This window comes from Aspergillus pseudonomiae (assembly GCF_009193645.1).
Source record: "Aspergillus pseudonomiae strain CBS 119388 unplaced genomic scaffold BDV37scaffold_67, whole genome shotgun sequence".
Classification (NCBI taxonomy): Eukaryota; Fungi; Ascomycota; class Eurotiomycetes; order Eurotiales; family Aspergillaceae; genus Aspergillus; species Aspergillus pseudonomiae.
In genome coordinates, this window is record NW_022476059.1 from 1 (window position 1) to 23,049 (window position 23,049).

Consider the following 23,049-nt stretch of genomic DNA (forward strand, 5'->3'; position numbering starts at 1 on the left):
TTTCTCCCGTCTCCATGTTCGCGCGAGATGTTACATATCATGATATCACCAGAGAAACCATTATATTAGGAACAGCGCTCGATTGATCGATCAACCAACGATTCATTGTTCCAGTAATCCAGACGCTGATAGCGATACAAATGGACAATCATAGCATAAACTGGTCACCAATGAACTGCCATATTATCATTATGTCAAATGATGTATCTCAAGTACTCCTAAATCAGCATTCAATATTCAGTTAAATAAACAAGAGTGTCGACCGGCTCCGCTACCCGCTCCAGTGTTTCCATGTCAGTGATGTGATGTGATAGAAGTCTCTCCAAATGCTCTCGTGCCGGCGCCCACTGATGATGGGTATGTATATTCTCCACCGGTGGAGCTAGAGTTCGTAGGCACTATCACATCCTGTTCAATGTTATTGTTCTTCTCTTTTTGCTGTCAACTCTACTGTTGACTGTAAGCACTGCCTGTGTAGGTCTCAAACTAAACTGCATATATACCCGATCACTTTCAAGACACTTACTCTATTTCGATAAGATCTTCCTTTTCTGGGATTGATTTGTACTTGGTGTCCATAATCTTACACTGGGTATCCACATCCATTAGCACCATTCTTAGAGATCACACCACGCTAGCACACGAACGTTGAAATCGCTCGGTAACTTAGTGCAATAAGTGGGGTTCCTGGACTGGAAGCTTTTCTTTAGTGTTTCTAATATCTGTTAACCACGCAGTTTTGCCCATTGACTATATATGCGGGTGGAATTCTGGAGAAACACGAGGTGTGAAATATGGGGATAATTTATTCGAACCTCTGATTTCTACATCATGTGTTGCTGGTAAGGGGCCTCCTGACATCTCGACGAATGAATGTTAAAGCACAACGTCGCAACATTGACCAATACTACGTTGGCAAGAGACCGAGGCAACCAATTTCTTGGCAAGCTAAACACGAGAAAACTTCGCGCCTTTATCTCCTCTCTTGGAGGCAATTACTCTTTATTCTATACGCTCTGTGCGGAATTTCGGTCGCACTTGAACGTCCTATCGTGCTGAAACGGTATTCCCTCTTTCGAATTTGGTGACTGCTACTCTACCCCTTTCGAGGGCTGATATCATGACTAACAAGATACGATCTTGAATTCAGGGCGTCGAGCAGGAAGTCGACTGCACTGACAAACATGTCATCCTCTGAGCCTGGGCGCTCATCGCAGAAAGGTTCAGACAATGATGGTTCTATGGGGATTATGGATGCGGCTTCCTTTGTGAATAAGGTGAAGGTAAGGATCTCGTCAAAGAACATGTTATCCTCTTTGCACCTCATACTAAGGATTTGCCCACCAGCATCGGTTCGCTGAGCGCCCGGAGCTTTTTAGCGAGTTTCTTCTGATCTTGCAGGCGTACCAGCGGGAGTCGCTGCCTTTGCGGAAGGTGTATGAGCAGGTCGAGGACCTCTTTGGCGGGGAGCCAGATCTGATGAAGGATTTTAAAAAGTTCCTGCCCGAGGCTACAGCTTACGGGCGATAATAGGGTCATTTTGTTGTCGACCTTAGATGGCCCGTAGGTAGACCACCTTACATATCCATTTCGTCCGCAGTGCTGACGTGCTGGATATGTAACATCAAGTGTTCTCCATAGGTTCAAATAACAAATGTCCAGGAGCAACTATACGTACTCGGCAAAAAATGCCTTCGTAATGTCCCTCTGTATGATGTTGAAAGCGGCTGTGCTATCCACGGTTGGATTGAAGTCTGGGAGAAACCAGAAGACCGAATGATTGCGCGTGGTCTAGTGGTCATCGTGATATCACAATCGAATGTGACTCACGATGTCCAAGTTAAACGAGTGACAGTCATCGAGCCAACCTCCATCTCACAGCTGAAATATCACACTTAACCTGCTTTACACAAAGACTTCTTCCCGCAACCATATCGTGACCAGACCCAGTACAGGATGTCCAAATTACCGAAATGTGAGCAAGAATTTCAGGATGAATATGAGAGATGGAAGCGGGAATCGGCAAGCATAAATGATTACGAGGCATGCCAGGGGGCTTTCAAATCGTGGATTGCACCTTTTCTTGAAGAACGCGATTTTGGTTATGCCGCCTTACAGCGGAGGTGCCGCTTGCTGAGTATCAAACCGGTGCCAGGTCTGAAACCTGAAGGTGAATCGCAGGCGAGCCTGCCGAGCTACAACGATGCTTGCAATGAGGGAAAAAGGGAGGAAGAACTGAATGCGCTGATGGAAGCCTACTGGATAAGCAATAGGACCTTGCTCTCTATGGATGAGACAATGCCTTTGACTTCGAATGTGGAGAAGATTGATATCCTCCGTTTCCACCGAGATCGACATGGTCGCCCGTACAGTTGGGTTATGGATCGTTCGACGTGTGCGGACACTGGTGGATGCTGTGGACGCGCTTGTGGCTGTTGCGAAAAGCCGCTGTTGACATACTATCGTCCAATGGGCTATAGGTATCCCGACAAAAAGACGAAAATCGATGTATACGGCCATTGCACAGCTGAATGCCCTTGCTGTATCCAAGTCCGGCACCGCTACCATCCCCATCCGCGGCTTCCAAAGTCAGCTTTCTAAGGCTAGTCGGGATGGAAAGAAGATGAGCTGGAAAGAAGGGAAAGTGCAACTCTTGCTTTGTATCTTAAATCTGTGGCTTTGGCACCGTTTCTCGAGTCTTCCTTTTGCTTAGCAGACGAGAGTTGACCGTTCATTTCTTGTTCTAATATACAATACCAAAGACTCTCTCTCTCACTCACTTTCATTGATTTCGCTCTTTCTTTCTTTCTTTCTTTCTTTTTTTTTTTTCTCACCATGCCGTTCACTATTGATACGGCACAACTCTGGGCCGCCGTCGTCCTTGTCTTCACCTGGAACGTGCTAAACCTCCAAAACCCGGTTATAAAGGTGTTGCTTGACTGGCTAAGTGTCCGCCTCCAGCTTTGGCTGGACCGAAGGTGGTGCGTACCTCTTTCTTCGTTTCTCTCTTATCCCAACAACCCGTTTGGTGGAAGGCTAGTCGCTGATAGATAGTAGGCCTTTGCCAGAAGGGGGGGGGTCCAGAGGTCAGGCCAGGCCGGGGGTAGAGGAGTGGTTGTAGTGGAGGGGAATGAGGAGAGTGTAGGGGATGAGGATGAAGTGTGGTGGAGTGCAAAGGAGAGTGTAGGGGAGAGAAGAGAGGAGAGTGTGGAGGAGGGGCCTGACTCGCCTGGCAATGGACCCCCTGCCAATTCAAGGAACACCATTCATAACTTGGTTGGACATTGGCTGTACGTGGTGTCAAACCTCCTCCTGGCTTCTTGGATGCTGATAGATGTTAGACATCGGCGTGACAACCGCAGGAGAAGGGATCTCGAGAGTGGGTTGTTTTATAGGGGACGGTCGAGATCCCCTCGGCCTGTGGCACGCCGATCGCCAACTACGACGAACCAGCCCGACACCCGTGGAGTAGCCGGCGCCGGTGAGCTGAACGCCATTATCTCGGGGCTTCTGCCAGCCAGCGTCGGTGTTGATACCACGGGTGGTCAAACTTGAGGACAAGGCGTGACGACCCAGAGCTGTACGTCTTTCCTTTCTTTCCTTTTTATCATTCCTTTTTTTGGGCGTTCTGTTTTTGTTTAGTTGTCGTTCTTTGTTTTGTTGTTTTTGTCGTTCTTTTCTTTTTGGCCTTTTGGCCTTTTGTTTTTCTTTGGCTTTTCTTTTGGTTTTTTGGTTTTTTTGTTTTTGGGCGTTCTGTTTCTTTTGTATAGGGTTGGGCGGGTGGGCACCTTTGTTTTTTCTTTTTCTTATTCTTTTTCTTTTCTTTTTTTTTTTCCATCTGTTGTTCTAGTTGTTTTCTTTCTCTCTCTTTTCTTTGTTTATGTCTTCTTTTTGCTTTCACCGAGCCATTCATAAAGTCCGAAAGCATTGTTTCTTCGTGTTGGGTTGTGCATTTACTGCTGATTGTTGGCAGAAACGAACATCCCAAGACGACCATCACCGTCCATCTTCGGCCACAGGGGGTTTTCTGGGACAGGAGCTATTGGTCTGCCGGGTGGGCTTGCGTCTTCTTATAATTGGTCGCGCTCGACGATACTATCTCGACGTCGTATACGTTGTCGCTATGGTTTGGCTAGTCGGCATCAAACAGTAGTCTTGTCGAGGTCATGGTTGCAAAATCGACCGTTTCTGCGTGGAATGGAGCAGTTGGGCTTGCATCGAGAAGATACAAGTGATATGTCTTTCTTACTGTCACTGGACGACCTAAATTGACTGTCCAGACTTGGAGGGTACTTCGGCCGAACGGGGGTATAGGATATCCTGGGCTGCAACTATTCCGATCAGGGAGGGGAGGAGACACCAGATCCTGGCTCGAATGGGTTCCGATCACAAGAAAGGGTGAGGTTGGAAAATCCTATTACTGCGACATCTCGATGAACGAAAAGCATGCCCAACTCAATCACTCGACACCCGTCCGCCCCTCCGACACCAGGTATAGTGGCATTCCCAAGAAAGGAAGGCGAGACTCTTGGTTGCTCTGCACTGGAGAAAGGATACTAGCTGTCCCATTGCGTCTTATGACCTGTCCTGCATAGGGTATGTGACTTGAGCGATGAGATATCTGTTTGCATACATGTATATAGGCCTGCCTCTGAAAGGCGAAACTGGTATATCATTAGGGGCTACCACATACTACTCCTTAACACGAAATGCAAATGACAGTGCCTTGAGTCAAACCAGCGAACCCCATTGCAAACCAACGTTCATCTAGACCGGTCCCACTCAAATTATGGCAAAGGTAAGCTACAAAGCCTAAATGCCAGTGAGAATCTTCCTCCAGCAGATCAAATCTTCTGGCAAAGAACATTCGGTGAGAAATGGCCAGCCCTAGTGGAGTTGATACTGTCGGCCTAGAGCCTCCAGGTATACAACAAATCCCCTGGACATGCCACCGGATCTACGTCTCAAGCGTAAAGCGGCCACTCAGAAGTACCTATCAACCGTCTGCCCCTAAATCAATCGGTATTATTCGTCCAATATTGTGTACAAATGCGATAATGAAGAAATCCTGCAGCATACGATAGGAGTCATTGGACTTTCGCATGGGTTCGCGAATTACGATGAAGATCATCAGGCGACGCTGTAATATCGACTTGTATAAAGGTTCAGAAATTTAGCCACATAATAAGGCTGCTACTGAGCGTTGGGTAGCATTGGATATGGCACTTGCTGTTCAAGCTGTCGAATAATGCCCCTTGCAAGTGACCGAGGCTAATTGCCATTTCCCAATCAGCATGGCTGAATGCTGCACATGTTTCCGATCTCGATAATAGAAACGATACGCAAAACCATCCTCGATGATTGAACACCAGGGAGCATCTTCCCTAAGCTTAGGAGGCGATTCCTGACACGACACGTAGTGATTCCATGTCCAGGGCTAGGGGCTTTGATGATCCCCGTGGCCCCATGGTACTCAAACTGAAGGATATCCCAAGGCGTAGTCGTCAATGCAGGGGCTAAAGGACTTCGACTCATTTACTTCAGCCTAAAAGTACTACGTGGAGCTTTTCATAGACGAGCTTCCATAGAGTGGTTGTGCGGTCTCCATTGCAAAGCGTTTCCTGCGAAGCAGCGGACAACTCATAGGTTTCCCATATTGTTTGGTGCACTGTGGGAAGGCAAATAGAGATCTAATGAGGGTTAAGCTATCGCATAGTCGCAGGATATGTGCCTCCTCTACATTGAGTAGCGTGTGTCGACTACTGTGTCGGTGGGCTTGGCCAGGATCCATCCTTTAGTCGTGTGGATGTTCCTGAATGAGCGTCTGTGGCGACTCGGGCGTCAGGTAGTGTTTTCATCTTGTCCTTCGCCAGGCCATTCAAGCGCAAGAGTAATCGAATTAGGGATGAGCACTTGAATTCATTCATTTGGTGAAGGGGATGTATTCACACATTCGCCAAGTCTAACGTCACTCTGCATAACTCCTAGTTTTTTGAAACTCCCCACTCACGGTTCCCAGCTCAGGAGAAGAAAGGCTTGGAATGAATTATATGCCAATGCACCCTTCACTTATGGGTGAAATATCCATCGGGAATCATGGCTTTCGCCGGGGTTGGGGGAATTTGGACGCACAAACAACTCCAACCTGGATTCATTCGGCTCTACGGAAATGGACTCCCAGTATTTCCGCCCGAACTCCAAAGAAAACGATAGGTTTACTATCCGTGCACAAGGCTTGGGCCGGTGGATTGCAGGGAGTGCCGTTTCCTTGAGAGGGTGCGAAGTTAGAACATCCTACGTTCAGCATCTGGATATTACACATGGAAATGACATCGAGATCGTTATCAAAGATCGGGTGGATGAACCATGTGGGTCAAGGCGAGAATCGAACATCGTTAGTTCATTTCACGGCAGAAGGACTTCGGTATATGCAGGAAACGGCGTTATTCTGACACCATATCACTCCACAATCTCTACCAGTCTGCTTATAAGTGTCTTAACTCCGAGCTTATAAAAGTCCCAGCTCCACCTACGTACGGTCGCAACTAGATATGCCAGATCTGTTCGACATGCAGACGTGCTCAATGAGCCCGAGTAGCCTTAATATCGCAAGGACTGTAGGAAGGGCATTCTGGAATCCGAACATGCATATCTTTCCACCTGGGATGGTTCATAATAGCGCAGCGAAAGCATTTAGGGCCCGCGATCTAGACCAGGTCAACGCTGAGCCCAGATTATTGCCAACCCGAAGATTTCCGATGGGTAACGGATCTCGTGATGCGAAGAGCATGCGAAGGTCCGAAGATCGGTTCAATTTGTTAAATACGGCTATTAATAGTGCTCAGGGAATATTCTGTCCCGTAGAACACTGCCAGCCAGCCCTAAGTGCGACAGAACAGAGTCCGCCTCGTCCAACTAGAAGTATCCATGCTCTACGAACGTAAACAAAGTCACTATGTCCGATTGACTTGTGCGAGGACGGGGTTAAACGGTGTTGGACATGTCTACGCCAAAGAAATAGGAGCTTCCTCCTAGTCGCAACGATGAGTTTACCCCTTCTCCCCGTGGCGAATTCTGCGCCAACGATCGGATGTCGGCTCGCTTAAACTCTGCGGCAAGTGCCGGATCCCGCGCAGATACCAGCCTGTTCGAGGATGGGTTGCATCTCACGCAGAAAGATGTCCAGCGTCCAGACGTCTCCCATCGCCACCGTCCTCTCCGCATGAGGGTCACCTCCCGGGTTCAGCAGGGAGCGGAAACAGGCACTATATATGCCAAGCGACAACGCATTTGAGCCGGGAAAGAGTTTAGACTCCCCGGCTGCGATTTTACCGAGAGGACCCATATTTCATCTTCTAGCCCTGGTGGAGGACCCGGAGATGGAATCCAGCTATCGATCCCATTCCCCGTGTCTGAGTGGCCGCTGGGATTTATTTCGACAAACCATATTTGCAAATCAATTCCAGAAAATAGTTAAAACTGCATTCTTATCGTGCAAAGCGGCCCCACATCAATGCAGCGACGTCGGATTGCCGAGTCGTCCATCGCTAAGCCATGCATGCAGAGGTGCATTTCCGAGACGACTCGGAGGCTCTACTTGTCCTCTGCCATCGCGTAGTCTCTAACCGAGTCTGACAGAGCTATCTTGTAGCTTACTTCCAGAGAATTAAAATGTAGTCTTATCTCCCCCTGTTCCCTTCCTTCTTATCTTTCAGCCACACCCAGTTGAGTAAGGGTAATTCGATTACTGGCAACATGGTGATGCCCTATCTCCCTGAATACGAGGGGCACGAGCCGCAGAGCAAATTGACTCCTGCGGTGGCTCCCTTCGCCGGACGACTGGGAGGGAACCAGGATTTTGTAGTAGATCGCAGTGATCCGCGCAATGATAAGGTCCTGGAGAAGGTGCCAGACGCGGCTCCATGGATGTCGCTGAGCGAAATCTTTGACCTGCGTGGATTTTTGAGTTTGGATCTCTGGAAGTTCGCTTTCCTGGAATGCATTGGTGCGTTGACGGATGATCGTGGGCCCTTGCCGTACTCGTAGTGGACGTTCACTAACTTGGGTCGCATGGCAGCCAGCATGATGAACGTCTTTATCTCAGCATGGGTCACCCTCCATGCGCCCGCCGCCGTCGAAGCCCCCAAAACCGAAGTGGGCATCTACCATACGCTGACCTTCTTTTCGCCCCTGTTCGGCGGGATCACCAATCTCCTGTTGACGCCATTGCTCATCTATACCTTTGCGCCGTCGAGCGGCGGCCACATTAGTCCCACCATCACTCTAGCCACGTTGTTCGCGCGGATTATCTCGTTCCCTCGGGCGATCCTATACATGGCAGGCCAGACCCTTGGGGGCGCGCTAGCGGGATTCGCCATACACACGGCTTACGGATCCCGGGATTTCACCGTCGGAGGTTGCCATGTGGACACCTCCCTAGTGCCGGTGAACGCCGCCCTCATCATCGAGTTCTTCGCCTGCTTAGTGTTGATCTTCCTCGCGTTTGGCGTGGCCCTGGATCCCCGCCAGGCGAAAATCTTCGGGCATGCCGCAGGGCCTTGGTTGGTTGGTGTCGTACTGGGCGTGGTCTGTTGGGCGACTGCCTTCACGCGGCCGGGTTATATTGGAGCTAGTAAGCTTGACCGGAGAGAACCATCAGGGAGGGACTGCACTAACGGCTTGATCAGGTCTCAATCCAGCACGTTGCTTTGGGGTTTATGTCGCGTCGGAGTTCCCCGGCTATCATTGGGTTCATTGGGTATGTTCGATTCCGGCGATCATCAAACGGCTTTATACTGACGAGGGCATCTACAGGTGGCTCCTCTCGCTGCGGCTGCAGCTCATGGTCTAGTATATCTCATTGATCCCCTCTGGAGTGATCCCCGTTAAGATGTATAATATGGTTAATAATTTGTATAGAGTAATAACTTGAAGTACATATTGTTTCTCCAGATACGCCTACCATTTTTAGGGTCCGAAGAACGGGTCTGCGCACGCATTATTTCGAACTGTGCATGCTGATAGGAAGATTCTCGACCAGGAGATTCGTGATTCATTTAACCACAAACAGCAGTAGTGGTCTCAATTGACATACAGCCTTTCACCAAATTGCCCTCTAACTGGGTTCTCTACTCAAAAGAGATACAAGTGAGGTGGGCTGCTGAGCTTTTTAAGCGCCAATATTTTTTCCTTTCTTGGTAGGTCGAAAGTAAGTACATACTAAGAAACGGACAAGTTCGTCCAGGATTCAGAGATCCGCCTAGCCCATGCAAGACACCCCTTGTCTAGCTAGGTGCTTTTTTTAGATTAGAGTCCTTTGCCAAGCATCCGATGGGATCTTTATTCGTCAATCTCAGCATCGCAAGTGGACCCGTTCGAGGCTTGGGGAGAATACGAGTACGAGCTTCAAAGCCACATGGCAGCCTGATCAACAGCGACTTTCCCACCACATATGTCACTGCTGTAGTGTAACTGCTATGCAACTCACTCAGAATCAAGTACATGAAAAGACCATTTGGAAGTTTTACGACGGTTGTTACGGTTGCAGTGGGGAAATAATTCAACCATCCGGAAACCTGCAACGCGATGTCATCCGTTGAGAATCCAAGCATACCAGTGCCCCATCGCCCTTTAAAAAACAACCCACCCAATGACTCTGCTGTGATTCAAAATACCGAGCGATCTCCAGGTTTACTTACGCCAGGGCTCGGAATAGATACTACGATCGGGCAGAGTCGATATCATGGCTCCACAACTTCCCTAGCCCTGAGCCACTCTGACACAGGCACCAACGAAGGGAAACGTAGACTACTCATGGTTTACATTCATGGATTCGTTGGATCCGAAGAAAGCTTCCATGATTTTCCCAAACATGTTCATGATCTTTTGACAATATCGTTACGTGAGACCCATGTGGTCTATACGAAGATCTATCCTCGGTATAAGACTCGGGGACCTGTGCATATAGCCCGGGACAATTTTAGCCAATGGTGAGATAGCTGGGCTACTGCATCTGATATTTAACTGAACTATACTGAGCATCCCCAGGATTTCGCCCCATGAAGCTCCAGACTTAGATGTCATTCTCTTGGGTCACAGCCTGGGAGGCATCGTCGCCGCAGAGGTTGCACTAATGCCAATACAGTCTGCAACCAGGCTTGTGCCGGACACGAGGTTGAACCATCGGATATTGGGACTGGTCAACTTTGATGTGCCCTTCTTTGGGCTTCATCCTCGCGTAGTGACCACTGGAATTGGGAGACTTTTCCGCCACAAACCGGGCGAAACTAGCGACACAACCGATTCAGTTGCATCTATAAATGAGAGCATCTCTAGTCCGGACACTACGTTCAACCCAGCCTTTCAGAATGATGTGAAACTAACGCAATGGAATGGCTGGGATGGCGCATGGCATTTTATCTCGAAGTACTCACACCACTTATCGAGGTCGATTCTGCAGTATGCTTATTCATATTATGACCACGCTGGGTGTATGAACAACTACCCCGAGCTCTTCAAGAGGCATAAACAACTGATGAGGCTGGAGGCAATCGATGAGTTTAGCCAAGATTCCCAGGCTCAGAGTCGTGGTGCTTCGCGAGTCCGATTCGTAAATTACTTCACCAAGAGTACGGGGACAATAAGAGCAGGAGGAGCAGACAACTCATTTTCAACTCACATAGTCAGACATGAGGACCTTCGTAAATGCGATTGGCAGGGGATCTTGGAAGATGCAACGAATATACTCGAAATGGACCACAAACCCGGCCATGCTCGGCGGAAATCATCGCCACACGGTTTAGTTGATTCTGCTGGATTGTTGCGGAGAAAGCAGGACATATGTCCTAAATCAAGTGGTGGCCAGCATTCATCGTTGCATTTAGAGTCTTCTGTGAGGACCGTCGTGCAAAGCGCCGTAACGGATGGCCAAGATGAGAACCCTAAAATGGGCTGTGAGAGGTCTAATCAGTCCCAGGCAGCTCGCCGACAGTTCTGCTACCTTCCGAAAAATATATCCAATGGCAAAGAGCACCTGTGGATTCCAGTGCAGATGGAGGGCATTGACGAGATCACGGCCCATCAGTCAATGTTTCTTCCTCAGGGTACATACTATGACAAACTTGTTGGAGATACAGTAGCGCTGATTGAAGGCTGGATAAGCGATGATCTGACGAGACGAACTATTCTAGAAGGTGGCTTTTGTAAATAGACGTGCTCTGCAACTAGAGTCAGCCAGCGTTGGACACCCTTATGCGATTCGCATAGCTTCTTTATCCTGCTCTCGGTGCTATTTTCTCTTTCATACATAAATCCTCCTCGTGTTTGGGCCGTATAATCACAAAAATAGGCCAGGAACAAGCGTTCCCGCTACGACCTGAAAGTGGCAATGGTAGGATAAGAATATCAATCCCAGTTATCCAACTTCATAAATACAATAACTACGCGGAACGGAAGATGTATGATCACGCATGGGCAGCAGGAGCAGCACCCTCAGCAAAGACATCATTGACTCCTGTCACGACCCCAAGATTGCCGTCCCGATTAACTCCTAGCCATTCCCGGAGCTGAGGACTCAAGGTCTTCTTCGTTTCCTCCGACAGCCCAGCACTCCAGTTCACCTGGCCCCTTAGGAAGGGGGCATTGTAGGCCCCGAACAAAAGCGCCCGCTGTTTATCCTCAGTTATATTGCAACCGGACGTGTGCCAGAGGCGCCCGTCCATCACGATGATTGACCCAGCCTTGGCCTCGAATGGCACTAGGAGCTTCCTTGCCTCCTCATCTGAGGGCACTTCCGCCTTAGTCTTCCAACGATGGCTACCGGGGATATACAAAGTGGCGCCGTTTTTGTAGTAAACATCATGCAAACACCAGATCACGTTCAAGCCCCAAGTCGACAACCAAGGATCGGGGCACTGCAGGGAGAGGTCAGAGTGTAGGCCCATAGACTTGGATCCGGGCAGTGCAATGTTTGCTGTGAAGTTGGAGACAAGGAAGTTTTGGCCCAATGCGAATTGAACCATCTCCACAGCGACAGGGTGTGAGATTAGCTCGCGGAAAATAGGATCCAGTTCCATCAGGTAGAATATACGGACGTTGCTGGAGTTGGGATCAAGCCAGTCAAGGTAGGTTGGATCGCCTCGTCGTTCACTCTCTTCCTTTGCCTTCCAAAGGCGATCAACAACCTCCTTTGTTTTTTCGACATCGATCACATCAGGGACGATGGCCCATCCGTCCTGCTTGAATTTGGCTTTGGCTTCTGCGAGCTGTTGGGCACTCACTGCACTGGTAGCCATGGCTTGTCCGATAGTAAAGTAGTCCAGGATTTACAGGAAAGTAAGCAAAACAATATGTAAGTTTTTCCAGGGAAGAGCAATAGCCATGACTGAACTAGTGATGGGTCTTCAGGGTTATTAACAGCGTGGCTATGCATTAAACACAGCATGCATCCAGCTCAAATGCCGAGAGCCCTAACCAATGGCTGTGCCTAAGGATACACTATAAATGTTTCTATTGCCGATGAATGGAGCGAGAAAAGGCATGGGGCGTTGAGACCGTGATATCAAAGCTTAAGTTTGAGCGTATGACACATATGGCTGCAGGCATTAGGTGGACCAGCATTTGTAAGGAATGATTGGATGTCTATCGTCTAGTTGACCCAATCAAGCCTCCTCCGAATCCAGGGGTGTGATTAGGCCGATACCCAAAGCTGTCACTTACATGCCAAGTAATTAGAAGCTGGTTTGCGCCTGTCGGACCGTCAGAATACGCCGGGGATCGTTCGGCTTGTGGAGATGACATGCAATAGTAGAGTGAACGGCGTGGCCAGACATTATCTGCTAATTGACCATGGTTTTGGCAACATTACAGCAGAACTTCATGGAGAGTCGTTGTGTTCAAATCACACAGAGCATGGAGTATGGGATTCCTTTAGGCTCCCCTACGGTTGAAGACACTGCAGTGGACCCCAAGCCTTTACATAACTTAAGCTTAGGGTGTTAACCTTAACCACACTCCGTGACTGGAGGCTGACTATATTTAACACACGTACGTCGCCAAACCATAGGAGCTATTAGGACAACGGTGGCAACCAAGGTTGTGGGGAGAACCTTTAATGACCCTGGAGAGTGGATTCGGTGAAGCTGACCATGGGTTAGTGCATCCTTCTACAATATTCATACGATAGCCGGTGGGCCTCGACGGGTTTGCGGCCTTATCAGACTATATTAAGCGCCACTTTGCCTAGGATCTTGATCCTTCCATGCAGTACTTTCGTATGCGGACTAGATGACACTCATGTAGTATACAGGTCACAGATTACGGAGTACTGTGGATCGTAAAGATCAATGATGTGGCCACTCGGTCTTTCTCCTGGAGCTAGGGTTCATGCTCAAGGGACAATATGCCATTAGAACAACTAGGTTATTGAACAGCCAACCTCTCGGCCAGTATAGTGTTCCGGTATCACCCATACCATCTTCATTGTAATTGTTGTTTTTAACACAATCAAATTGTCCTTGATATGCCACCGAAACGACTGATCCGCTCATTGCCCATTCAAGAAGACGGGACCAGTGGTCGGTTGGCGTAGATGCATGAGTATGCAGATCATCTCCTGCGGAAGCTAGCCAGCCGTTACCCAAATATCTGTGCCGTCTTCTACCGTACGGGCGGCAAACGTCCGAGTCTGCTATCTTTGCACGCCAGGGGAGGCCAGGCGAGGACCGCGAATATCCCGTGTGGACCCTATCTAGGAACCACTCCAATAAGATTAAACACCAAGTGGGGTTTGTGGATGAAGTTGAGAAAGTCGACAAAACAAATGAAACAAAGACGATCCCCACAGCATCGTTGCTAACGGCAATACTCCTTCGTCCTGTGCTCCATCCCAGAGGCATAGTATGTCCATACTGACATACAATATCGTGTGCAGAATAATTGACCCGTAGTGAAGGCCATCCTAAAGCATGTAAGCGCCTTAAATCTTGAACTGCGCCGAATTTGTCTCGTACCTCAGGAGCCGTTGTTGGTTCCTTCTTACGCGTCGAAAATCCTTTGATAGTAGACTTTAGAGCATGAAGCTAGAGCGGGAACTCTTTAAGGCTAGTCCTCTCATTAATAGCGTACTCTAGTTGAATGCCTTGGCAGAAGCAAAGTGGGCATAGGGACTACTTACTACCCTATCGGAATAGAGGCAACAAAAGCCTCAGTAGGTAAAAGGGGTGAGACTTGACTTCTTTTAAAAAGGAGCATATACGCGCTAAATTCCATGACAGGACGCTACTGTCAGCCAAACTCGAAAAGCCCCACTTCATCGATGATGTAGCCCTAGTTGGTTCACTCTCCTATGCGGGATCAAATGCCGACGTGACGTGGGAAATAAGCAGGAAGCAGAGAGAGAGAAAGACGCAGCGAGACGCCCATCGCTATTCGACATTATATCTGCCAGTGCGACTCATGGGGCCTTTCAGGTGATAAGACCTTCACGAAATGGGTATCAACGAGAACTTGCAGCCCATGACTTGGGCAGTGTCGATGCCATTCGTAGTCATCACCAGCTTGTCATGCATCCTTCGAATATACTCTCGTCTTTGCCTCTCCAAGTCTTTCGGCGCCGACGACTGGTTTATGGTAGCTGCGAGTGTTGGTTCTCTTCTCTTTCATTGAAGACTCAGTACTAACAGTGGTAGATAACATGGCTCGTCAACCAGGGCATCTTGGGGCAGATGATTAGGTTTGGAGGAGGAAAGTAAGTTGACCGTTCTTGAGGATAGTTGCTTGTCATACTCACAGACCCTCCTTATAATAGACAGGATAAAGATGTTCCACCCGAAAACTTGCTAAAGATTGTGACGGTAGGTCGGCCATGATGAGCCGTACGTCCCACTCGCTTACCCATCTGAAAGCTTCTCTTCGTCATTGAATTCGTGTATATCTTCTGCCAATGGCTGATCAAGATGTCCTTTTTGACCTTCTATCTTCGAGTATTGAGTATCTCGCCATTGTACAAAAAGATCGTATATGGAGTGATGGCCTTCACCTCGGCGCAGACCTTGGCTGTTCTGCTTTTTTACGGGCTGCAATGTCTTCCGTTGGATGCCTTCTTCCATCCGGAGGCCCATCCAAATGCGCAGTGTATCCCCACGGCAGTAACGCTGTACTTCCCTGCAAGCATGGTGAGCTGAAGCAATATCCGGAAAAGCTGCCGGCTAGGCTCGGAGTTCTGATAGCATCCCACCTCATAGAACGTCTTGACTGATCTCCTCATCTACATTCTGCCGATCTATCCCCTATGGACTCTACAGATGTCTGCACGGCGACGAGTGGGACTGATCGTCTGTTTTACTGTCGGTGGGAGCACAATTCTGGTGTCCCTTCTCCGCTTCATCGTGCTTGTGCAACTGGCCAGCGGCTCCAGGACCTTTTACGTCTACGGCTCCGTTGCGATCGTCACGACAATTGAGCTTTGCACGGCAATCATGACAGCCAACATGCCCTCTCTCCGATCCGTCTGGAGGACACATGTTTCAGGAACCTTGTACGGCTCAAGCGGTCGGAAGCAGTCTTCGTACGAACTGGGAACGACTTCAAAAGTCCGCGGAAATAGGAGGATGATCAAAAGCAGCATTGTCCAGAGACTGAAACAAGGCGCTACCAACGTTTTACACGCAGACTCGGAGGAGGAGCTTTGCCACAATGGTGGGGGGAACATTGTTGTCAGCACTCAGGTCAACGTGAGTAGCGTAGCAGATACCGGTGCTAATAGTCCACGATTACCAGCCTCATACTACAAGCTCAGGTCGACTTAATAATGGTTGACACAATGGTGCTAGTTTGTACGATAGATAGTACAGCTGATTAAAGCCTTGGCTCCATCAATTGTCACGTTGAAAACGCGTAGATGGTAGAGGAACCCAGGGCAGAGAACTGGGTTCTCGAGGGAAACCGTACCTCTGACCTGCAACAATCCAACTGTTCGGTTCAGCGATCTGCCCTGCATAGTGGGCCCGGCAATCACTGTGTCGCCCCTGGAATAGCTCTTGGGAGTGTGTCATCGGCTTGAAAATCATGGTAAAAAAGTCGACACCTGGTTGGACATAAGTTGCAGCGATAAAAGTTGAATTGATGTAGCCTCAGATACGGCGTCTTGAAGATCAATGGTCGGTTCTCTATGTCTGGAGATTCTTGGTTTTTCAACGGTCGCATTCTTGGTAAGTATGTCTTAGGATGCCCTTATGCGCCGATGGAGCCATGCCTTTCTCATCCTGCGGTCGCAAGCCCGTGCGGAGAAAAGTGATCGGCGCATGCATCGGTTAATAGGAGTTTGTGGCTATCCGAGTGTCAATGCAACCATCGGTCTCCGCACTTTAAAGGAACTTGCTATCCGCTCGAGTTCAAGGAAATCAATCAGATGATGCGAGATTGATCAGGGTTACAGCGAGATGTCTCACTATATCTGCCCCTGAATCCATCGTGTCCACCAATCGGCGAATCTGCATATCAACGGGATGCGAAGCTGAAGTGCGCTTATGCAGGTCGGACACTGGGCAATTTCCCCTCAGGAAAACTACCCTAATTGAACCCAGCCATGATGTCAAGCGCTGCCTGGGGGTTTCTTCAAACCCGTATCGTCAGGGGAGGCATATTTGAATGTGGCGTGCGCGCTCTGAGTGACGGGCGTAAAATGCTTACTCGTCGCCATTTGCGCAATGGGGTTCTTACGCTTCTATACGTCGCTGGCACTGATCTCTGCCTCGGCCTTCCTCGTCCGGGGTCAGAGTGATGATTTAGGCCTCGCGAATGGCTATACCAATCTGAAGACTGACAACTTCGACCTTCGGCTCGTCACGGACGCCCAGATCCTAGCGTCGCTCAAGCCATCCGGATCATCCTTTGACTTCTTACCGTCCGATTACTTGCCGTACCGAGCAGCCAACGGTCAGTACCATATTGGAGACATCACCTTCCGGTATCGCGCGGTGGGGGATAGCGAATGGACTGCCGGTGATTCCTCCCAGACTCGAGCCGTTGTAAAGTCACTCGACGCCGATGCGCTCGCCGCAGCCGATCTAACATCCACGTTGTCTGCCAGCTCTGCTCTACAAATTGTTCGCCAATGGTTGGACGTCGATGGAGACTTAGGACTGAGCTTCACCCTCACGAATAAGGGCAATAGTAGCGTAGAAATCGGCAGCCTGGGCTTCCCGATTGAGTCCAACAGTATATTTACAAATCGCACCGCGGACGAAGTCACAGCGCAATGCTCCCTCGTGGACCCGTACATCGGGCTGGATGCCGGCTATCTACAATTCAGTCCAACTTCCGGACAGGGTCCAGCCTTGATTATCACTCCATTGGACAACACGAGCACCCCTTTCGAAGCCTGGCGCAACCTCGAGGAGGTATCTGACCAGTACACCGGGTACGGTAGCCAAACATTTGAAGGGTTCTATGAGTGGCAGACTCATTCAAAGGCATATGCTGAGAAGGAATGGGCCGAGGTGGCTCCCTGGAATGAACCAACCGCGCGCAGTCTCAAACCTGGCGAATCCACCACGGTAGGCCTTCGCTTCTCCGTGGTGAAGGATGGGGTGCGCGGAATTCAAAAAGCTGTCCAGGGGACAAACACTCCATTGACCATAGGAACAGGATATGTCGTTCCCCGCGATCTAACGGCACAGCTGTTCATCTTTCACTCGGCCAATGTCTCCAAGATCGTATCCGACAACAATGCCTTCGACATAGCACGCTCTTCATCCAACCTAGTTTCCCTTTCGCCCTCTGAATCAGCCTGGGGAAGGACCAAGATCACCATCTCCTACGCGGACGGAAAAATCCAGACAGTCCATTACTTCATCACGAACGCTGCCCCAGACGTGATCTCCAAGTTAGGTGACTTCTCAACCACTGCCATGTGGTTCGACGACGAGAAGGACCCCTTTGGTCGGGCACCCTCTGTGATCACGTATGACGCGGCTGCCAAAGCACAAGTGCTTCAAGAGGCGCGAGTTTGGATTGCTGGACTCATGGACGAAGGCGGCGCCATATTTCTTGCTTCCACGATGAAAGAGCACGGCCTTCCCAACGCGGAGGAGGTGGCAAAGCTAGAAGAATTTGCGTCCAAAGTGCTTTTTGGCACCATTCAAAACACCGATTTTACGGTTCGTAAGAGCGTCTTCTACTACGACCCAGACCAACTCCCGAGTTATGAATACAGCAGCAATATCGACTGGGGAAATTGGTGGTCTTGGAATAAGGAGGCTTCATACTCCACCGATCGTGCGTATGACTACATCCACGTTATTGGAGCATATTGGTCATTGTATCGCGTCGGCCGCGACAACCCGACGCTTCTCAAGGTGCACCCGTGGCAGTGGTACCTGGGCCAGGCTTACAATACGACCGTAACGTGTTTTGCGACAAATTCTGCCGGGGACGGCCTGGTGGGTTACTCGCGCCTGGGCCTAATGGGAGAAACTGTTGTCGGGGAGCTCCTGGCAGACCTGCAACGTGAAGGATGGACCCAAGAGGCAGATGCGGTAGAGGCCGCCATGAAACTTCGCGCGGAAGCGTGGGACTCGCAGTCGGAGCCCTTTGGAAGTGAAATGGCGTGGGATTGCACGGGTCAGGAGGGCGTTTATTACTGGAGCAAGTAAGTCACTCTTCTCTCTCTGCCTCTCTTGCGCAGGATTCCCTTGCGGTATCCTCTTGCCCGGAAGTTAACATTGGCGACGAGCAAAGTTATTTCAATCTCACGCAGACCACGACGAAAACCATCAATAGCATTCTGGGTTTGATGCCGACGGTGTCTCATTGGGGCTGGAATGGGAACGCCCGTCGCTACTGGGATTTCATGTAGGGCTCGGTTCCCCATGTGTCGTTCCACTACTAAGATCCTATAGCTATGCTGGGAAGCTTCAGCGGATTGAACGCATGATTCATCATTATGGTTCGAGCCTCAATGCATTGCCACTTCTCGCTGAGTTTCGACAAAACCCGACCGATACGTATCTCCTCCGGGTTGGGTATGGCGGAATCACTGGCCCGTTAAGCAATATCAGGGAGGACGGCTCGATGTACAACGCGTTCCACTCATTTCCCGATACTCTCAAGGGCGACGACTATTCCGGAGACTACGGTCCTAACTTCCTCGGAATGATGCTGGGCGCTGGTACATACATCGTCGATGACCCTGACGTCGGCATCGTAGCATACGGTGGCAATCTGTCTGTGCAGAGGGACACAGTGATTGTGCAACCGCGTGATGCCGTCCGGCGACGTGTATATGTTGCGTCAATGGGTGTCTACGTCACGATAAGTGCCGGCCAAATCGAGGAATTCTCATTTTCCGCCGCTCAACCAACCTCGCTGGAATTGAAGCTTGTCGGAGGGTTATCCAATACGACCACAGCGATTGTATGGGTTGAGAACCCTGGCTCAAACGACGCGTACGCAGTCACGACCAACGGGGAGCAGACAAGGGGAGGTGTGGCGGTTGAGCTATCGGGAGGCTCCGTGACCGTCACGGTGGCCAAACAGTAAAGAAGACTGGACGGCGAGATTCTGCTGTGTTGTAAGCCATATAAGGTGACGAAGGGTAGCTTTAGAGAACAATCACACTCGGTAGCCCCAGACTCTCCAATCTATTGCCGCGCCCATATATTGTGGTTTGTAGCTCTATACTCTCAGCATTGACCGTGCGATCACAACAATGCATTGGCGTAACGAGTGTGAGCTCTAAGGACAGCGCAACAACGATCGGGAGCTTCTCGCACGGAACGTCCCCGTGCCTCTCGGTCACGTTCCGTCCTGCCTGGGGCAACCACGGCAATGCACCGCCACTGCCACAAACAAAAGTCACGCGTCAACAAACAAGACATCAAAAGGACCACAATCTCATGGACAAGTATAGGCTTACACTCTTGGACATAGTTCTCCAAGATAAGACTCCCAAGGCAGTGCAATAGATGTGTTACGGCAAGTCCAAACATATGGGAGGGTCCTTCAATAGCCAAGTACTCAGATATATATCTTGCAGCACATGAACCACGTACTCTCTAGGGAAACTTCCTTTGCAGTGTCACGATAGCACATATGGATAATAGATCGAAAGACAACCATAGATATCCATCTATTTGATCTTCTTGAATGCTCTTTCCCATGTAACCCTCACTGCTGTCACTTTACTCATATCCCACCTACATCGATGAGAAATCTCTTCGGAATTTTATTGGTGGATCTGGGAAAACCCGAACCCCTGGAGATGGACATTGAGACTTGCAGTGGTTGTTTCATGGCTCGGTTAGTACCTGGTCCCGTCGGCTAATTTTGATCTTCTTCCCAGTCCTCCTTGGAGGCCATGGGTAGAAGCTGTATAAAGTTTGGACTAAGTACTGGTTAGCACGTCAGACCAAAGGCACGGCCTCTGGCGCCTGACAAACAATGCTTCAGCTGCTGATCAAGTTGGTGTGTTGGGCCACCGCTGTGGCAGCGCAGGCAGATAGCTCTTCACCGTTCTCATTTATTTCCAATGGCAATCCGATCTTGTCCAATGGGCCGTGGTATTCCGGCGATCCTGCCCCGTTGGTCATCAATGACACGCTGTATATTCTCACGGGACACGACAGCGCGCCTCCGGATGAGAATGCCTTCGTGATGAACCAATGGGGGATGTTCGTCTCATCATCCGCAAAGCCAGATGGGGGTGCGTGGACGTTGTATCCTGACGTCGCGGACCCTCGGGCAGTGTTTGCGTGGGCCGCTCCCGGCAGCGCGTATGCGGCGCAAGTTGTCCAAGGTCATGATAGCCGATTCTACATGTACGCTCCGGTGACCCAGGCCGATAGCACCAATGATGATGCATTTGCGATCGGCGTGGCCGTCTCGGACTCGCCAACAGGCCCTTTCCGGGATGCTCACCCCTCGGGCCCGATCATCTCCCAGTCGGTTCCACCACCTGGCAATACCATCCAGAATATCGATCCAACCGTACTTGTCGACGATGACGGACATGTGTACATCTACTTTGGAACTTTTGGGCAGCTTCTTGGTTACCAACTGGACCCGGATATGGTTACAGTGACATCGAATGTGACGCAAGTGACCAGCCTAACGGGTTACTTTGAGGCGCCCTGGTTGATGAAGAGGCAGGACGTGTACTACATGTTGTTTGCAGCGAACAATGCTGGGTCTGATTCACCCTGTACACCAACCTCGTATCATGCATGTATAGCCTACGGAACCGCGTCGTCTCCAATGGGCCCCTGGACGTTCCAGGACGTAATTCTCCCGATTGTATCCTCAACTACTTCTCACCCGGGAGCTGTCGAATGGAACGATGAATGGTATCTAGTGTACCACACGGCCGACGCCATTGGAGGAGGTCACTTTCGCCGTAGTGTTGCCTTTGATAAACTCACCTGGGATGATAGCAAAACCCCTGCCAAAATCAATGGTGTGCAACAGACATTCGCGCCCAAACCGCCAGTCCCGCCCACGTACAATGTGGCTCCCCAGGCGGTAGCAAGTTCGGTAAACCCAACGCCGATTCAATACTGGGTACAGGCCTTGAATGATGGAATCATTCGAGCGAACCCCTTACCACCAGACTATTGGAGCTCCTACGAGGCAGTAGACTCCCCCCAAACGAGCACGCTCGTTTATTCTTGGAATGAAACGGTCCAGCTTAATGGTACATCTATGGCGTTCTTCGCTGACCATGCTGCTGGAGCTAACGAAGGTGTTGCACCTCCCCAGGAATGGTACATCGAATACAAGGATGGTTCTGGGACATGGCAACGGGCGGCGAACACCTCATCGTATCCCCTGGAAGTGACCGATACGCCCAACGTGATAGCGTTTGAAACGGTGGATACTGTCGCAATCCGCGCAATCTTAGTCGCGTCCGGTGCTCAGGGACAATATGCCGGTGTTGGTGTGAAAGAGTGGGAGGCTTTGTCAACCACCCTGCACTCGTATTGAATTGAGGTGGTGGATTTTTGAACAGTAGTGTACATAGTCAGAAGCATACCCCGAAATCTTGACCAGCACTATGATTATCGGAGTCTGGCATGATGCCTTCTACCTTCTCATCCTTTACAGGGTAATGCCGTGCTTTACATCCATGTCGAGACTTGTGGAACAAAGCCGTTTTCGCTGCGCAAGGAGCGATCAATGATACCATCATCTCCTGGTTTTGTTAATTGTGTAAGAGCTTGATGTCAGGATAAGCTTTGTCATCAATGTGTCATATCCCTTAATAAATCCTTCGTAGGGATGTCATTTACGTCTGAAACTCTCATTGGTTGAGTAGCTCCTGTAAAGGCTGCTCGATGATAGTAGTTGCTGTGGAGAACCAGTATATACTCAGCCTAATCATACCATATCGATCAGGTACCTAAGTGCCTGTATCAAGAAGAATGAAAACAGGAAAACAAAAAAAAAATACTTAGACCAAAACAACCGGAAATTGTGGTCAGTCCATGAGTATTGAATACCCTCAGCCGCTGCTCCTCGTGTAAACATTACTACAATATCTGGCCCAATTCAGTGGAGCCTTTTGGTAATACATAGGAATACGGAGGAGATCGGATTACCTCCTCTCGGGATGTATGTTGGAAACTTGGGACGACCAGCCAATGTACGGAGTAAGGACAAATCGGTAGCGTACTATGCAGGAGGTGCTGCCATAGTTTCGTGGCAGCACACGCTTATACGGGCATCCCCCAATATACTAATACACTCCAAGTGGGCGGTGAGTCTAGAACTCGTCGCTTTTGGAGTCATAGTCAGTAATAGCATCGACATATTAGACCGTGTTTCATCTAGACATGCGTAACACCTTGTCGGTGGCGTTGGATATGCTGAGAGACCCCCTAGGCTCGTTCAATGAATCACGTCTTCTAGAATGCCTCTCTGGTCATACTTCAATGTGGATAGATTGATATCCACGTTAATAACCATAGCAGCGAGAACGGGAGAGTCTGCTCCAACAGGGAGATAACGGGGACGGGCCTGCGCTCCCATTGGAAGAGCGTATATTAAATGGTAGAT

At 49.7% G+C, this 23,049-nt stretch overlaps 10 protein-coding genes across 10 annotated transcripts; 8 read left to right on the plus strand and 2 right to left on the minus strand.

Moving 5' to 3' along the window:
* Positions 1-1,184: 1,184 nt before the first annotated feature.
* BDV37DRAFT_285859 (paired amphipathic helix) lies at positions 1,185-1,530 on the plus strand (the record flags this gene model as incomplete). Its single annotated transcript, XM_032087811.1, has 2 exons — positions 1,185-1,283; positions 1,348-1,530. The coding sequence occupies 2 exons, from the start codon at positions 1,185-1,187 to the stop codon at positions 1,528-1,530; spliced, it is 282 nt and encodes a 93-aa protein (XP_031938479.1).
* A 217-nt stretch (positions 1,531-1,747) lies between these two features.
* BDV37DRAFT_185573 (uncharacterized protein) lies at positions 1,748-2,950 on the plus strand. Its single transcript, XM_032079564.1, has one exon. The coding sequence runs from the start codon at positions 1,957-1,959 to the stop codon at positions 2,599-2,601; it is 645 nt and encodes a 214-aa protein (XP_031938480.1). The 5' UTR covers positions 1,748-1,956; the 3' UTR covers positions 2,602-2,950.
* Positions 2,836-3,555, plus strand: BDV37DRAFT_285861 (uncharacterized protein; the record flags this gene model as incomplete). The annotated part of the gene is made up of 3 exons (XM_032087812.1): positions 2,836-2,985; positions 3,058-3,290; positions 3,342-3,555. 3 exons carry the CDS (start codon positions 2,836-2,838, stop codon positions 3,553-3,555), a joined length of 597 nt encoding a protein of 198 aa, XP_031938481.1.
* A 3,995-nt stretch (positions 3,556-7,550) lies between these two features.
* On the plus strand, positions 7,551-9,237 carry BDV37DRAFT_185610 (aquaporin-like protein). The gene is made up of 4 exons (XM_032079567.1): positions 7,551-8,005; positions 8,078-8,632; positions 8,688-8,758; positions 8,815-9,237. Exons 1-4 carry the CDS (start codon positions 7,756-7,758, stop codon positions 8,887-8,889), a joined length of 951 nt encoding a protein of 316 aa, XP_031938482.1. The 5' UTR covers positions 7,551-7,755; the 3' UTR covers positions 8,890-9,237.
* BDV37DRAFT_185592 (uncharacterized protein) lies at positions 9,193-11,336 on the plus strand. The gene is made up of 2 exons (XM_032079565.1): positions 9,193-9,989; positions 10,048-11,336. The coding sequence occupies exons 1-2, from the start codon at positions 9,586-9,588 to the stop codon at positions 11,207-11,209; spliced, it is 1,566 nt and encodes a 521-aa protein (XP_031938483.1). The 5' UTR covers positions 9,193-9,585; the 3' UTR covers positions 11,210-11,336.
* fmaF (Fe(2+)/2-oxoglutarate-dependent oxygenase fmaF) lies at positions 11,337-12,542 on the minus strand. The gene has a single exon (XM_032079566.1). It carries the CDS (start codon positions 12,291-12,293, stop codon positions 11,463-11,465), a length of 831 nt encoding a protein of 276 aa, XP_031938484.1. The 5' UTR covers positions 12,294-12,542; the 3' UTR covers positions 11,337-11,462.
* A 527-nt stretch (positions 12,543-13,069) lies between these two features.
* BDV37DRAFT_185669 (uncharacterized protein) lies at positions 13,070-14,227 on the minus strand. Its single transcript, XM_032079568.1, has 2 exons — positions 14,174-14,227; positions 13,070-14,100 (listed from the first exon to the last, which is right to left on the minus strand). Exon 2 carries the CDS (start codon positions 13,893-13,895, stop codon positions 13,341-13,343), a length of 555 nt encoding a protein of 184 aa, XP_031938485.1. The 5' UTR covers positions 13,896-14,100; positions 14,174-14,227; the 3' UTR covers positions 13,070-13,340.
* A 260-nt stretch (positions 14,228-14,487) lies between these two features.
* BDV37DRAFT_285865 (uncharacterized protein) lies at positions 14,488-15,806 on the plus strand (the record flags this gene model as incomplete). The annotated part of the gene is made up of 5 exons (XM_032087813.1): positions 14,488-14,640; positions 14,688-14,746; positions 14,807-14,852; positions 14,904-15,173; positions 15,243-15,806. The coding sequence occupies 5 exons, from the start codon at positions 14,488-14,490 to the stop codon at positions 15,804-15,806; spliced, it is 1,092 nt and encodes a 363-aa protein (XP_031938486.1).
* A 900-nt stretch (positions 15,807-16,706) lies between these two features.
* On the plus strand, positions 16,707-18,856 carry BDV37DRAFT_273813 (uncharacterized protein; the record flags this gene model as incomplete). Its single annotated transcript, XM_032085121.1, has 2 exons — positions 16,707-18,649; positions 18,739-18,856. 2 exons carry the CDS (start codon positions 16,707-16,709, stop codon positions 18,854-18,856), a joined length of 2,061 nt encoding a protein of 686 aa, XP_031938487.1.
* A 1,357-nt stretch (positions 18,857-20,213) lies between these two features.
* Positions 20,214-21,997, plus strand: BDV37DRAFT_296321 (glycosyl hydrolase). The gene has a single exon (XM_032090084.1). It carries the CDS (start codon positions 20,440-20,442, stop codon positions 21,976-21,978), a length of 1,539 nt encoding a protein of 512 aa, XP_031938488.1. The 5' UTR covers positions 20,214-20,439; the 3' UTR covers positions 21,979-21,997.
* Positions 21,998-23,049: the final 1,052 nt, after the last annotated feature.

What these genes read in the sequence shown, in the direction of transcription:
- BDV37DRAFT_185573 (XM_032079564.1), top strand. Translation starts at nt 1,957, where the DNA reads ATGTCCAAATTACCGAAATGTGAGCAAGAATTTCAGGATGAATATGAG.
- BDV37DRAFT_185610 (XM_032079567.1), top strand. Translation starts at nt 7,756, where the DNA reads ATGGTGATGCCCTATCTCCCTGAATACGAGGGGCACGAGCCGCAGAGC. An exon ending in CGCTTTCCTGGAATGCATTG is followed by an intron (nt 8,006 to 8,077) that starts GTGCGTTGACGG and finishes GTCGCATGGCAG; the next exon opens with CCAGCATGATGAACGTCTTT. An exon ending in GCTATCATTGGGTTCATTGG is followed by an intron (nt 8,759 to 8,814) that starts GTATGTTCGATT and finishes GGGCATCTACAG; the next exon opens with GTGGCTCCTCTCGCTGCGGC.
- BDV37DRAFT_185592 (XM_032079565.1), top strand. Translation starts at nt 9,586, where the DNA reads ATGTCATCCGTTGAGAATCCAAGCATACCAGTGCCCCATCGCCCTTTA. An exon ending in CGGGACAATTTTAGCCAATG is followed by an intron (nt 9,990 to 10,047) that starts GTGAGATAGCTG and finishes GAGCATCCCCAG; the next exon opens with GATTTCGCCCCATGAAGCTC.
- fmaF (XM_032079566.1), bottom strand. Translation starts at nt 12,293, where the DNA reads ATGGCTACCAGTGCAGTGAGTGCCCAACAGCTCGCAGAAGCCAAAGCC.
- BDV37DRAFT_185669 (XM_032079568.1), bottom strand. Translation starts at nt 13,895, where the DNA reads ATGCCTCTGGGATGGAGCACAGGACGAAGGAGTATTGCCGTTAGCAAC.
- BDV37DRAFT_296321 (XM_032090084.1), top strand. Translation starts at nt 20,440, where the DNA reads ATGCTTCAGCTGCTGATCAAGTTGGTGTGTTGGGCCACCGCTGTGGCA.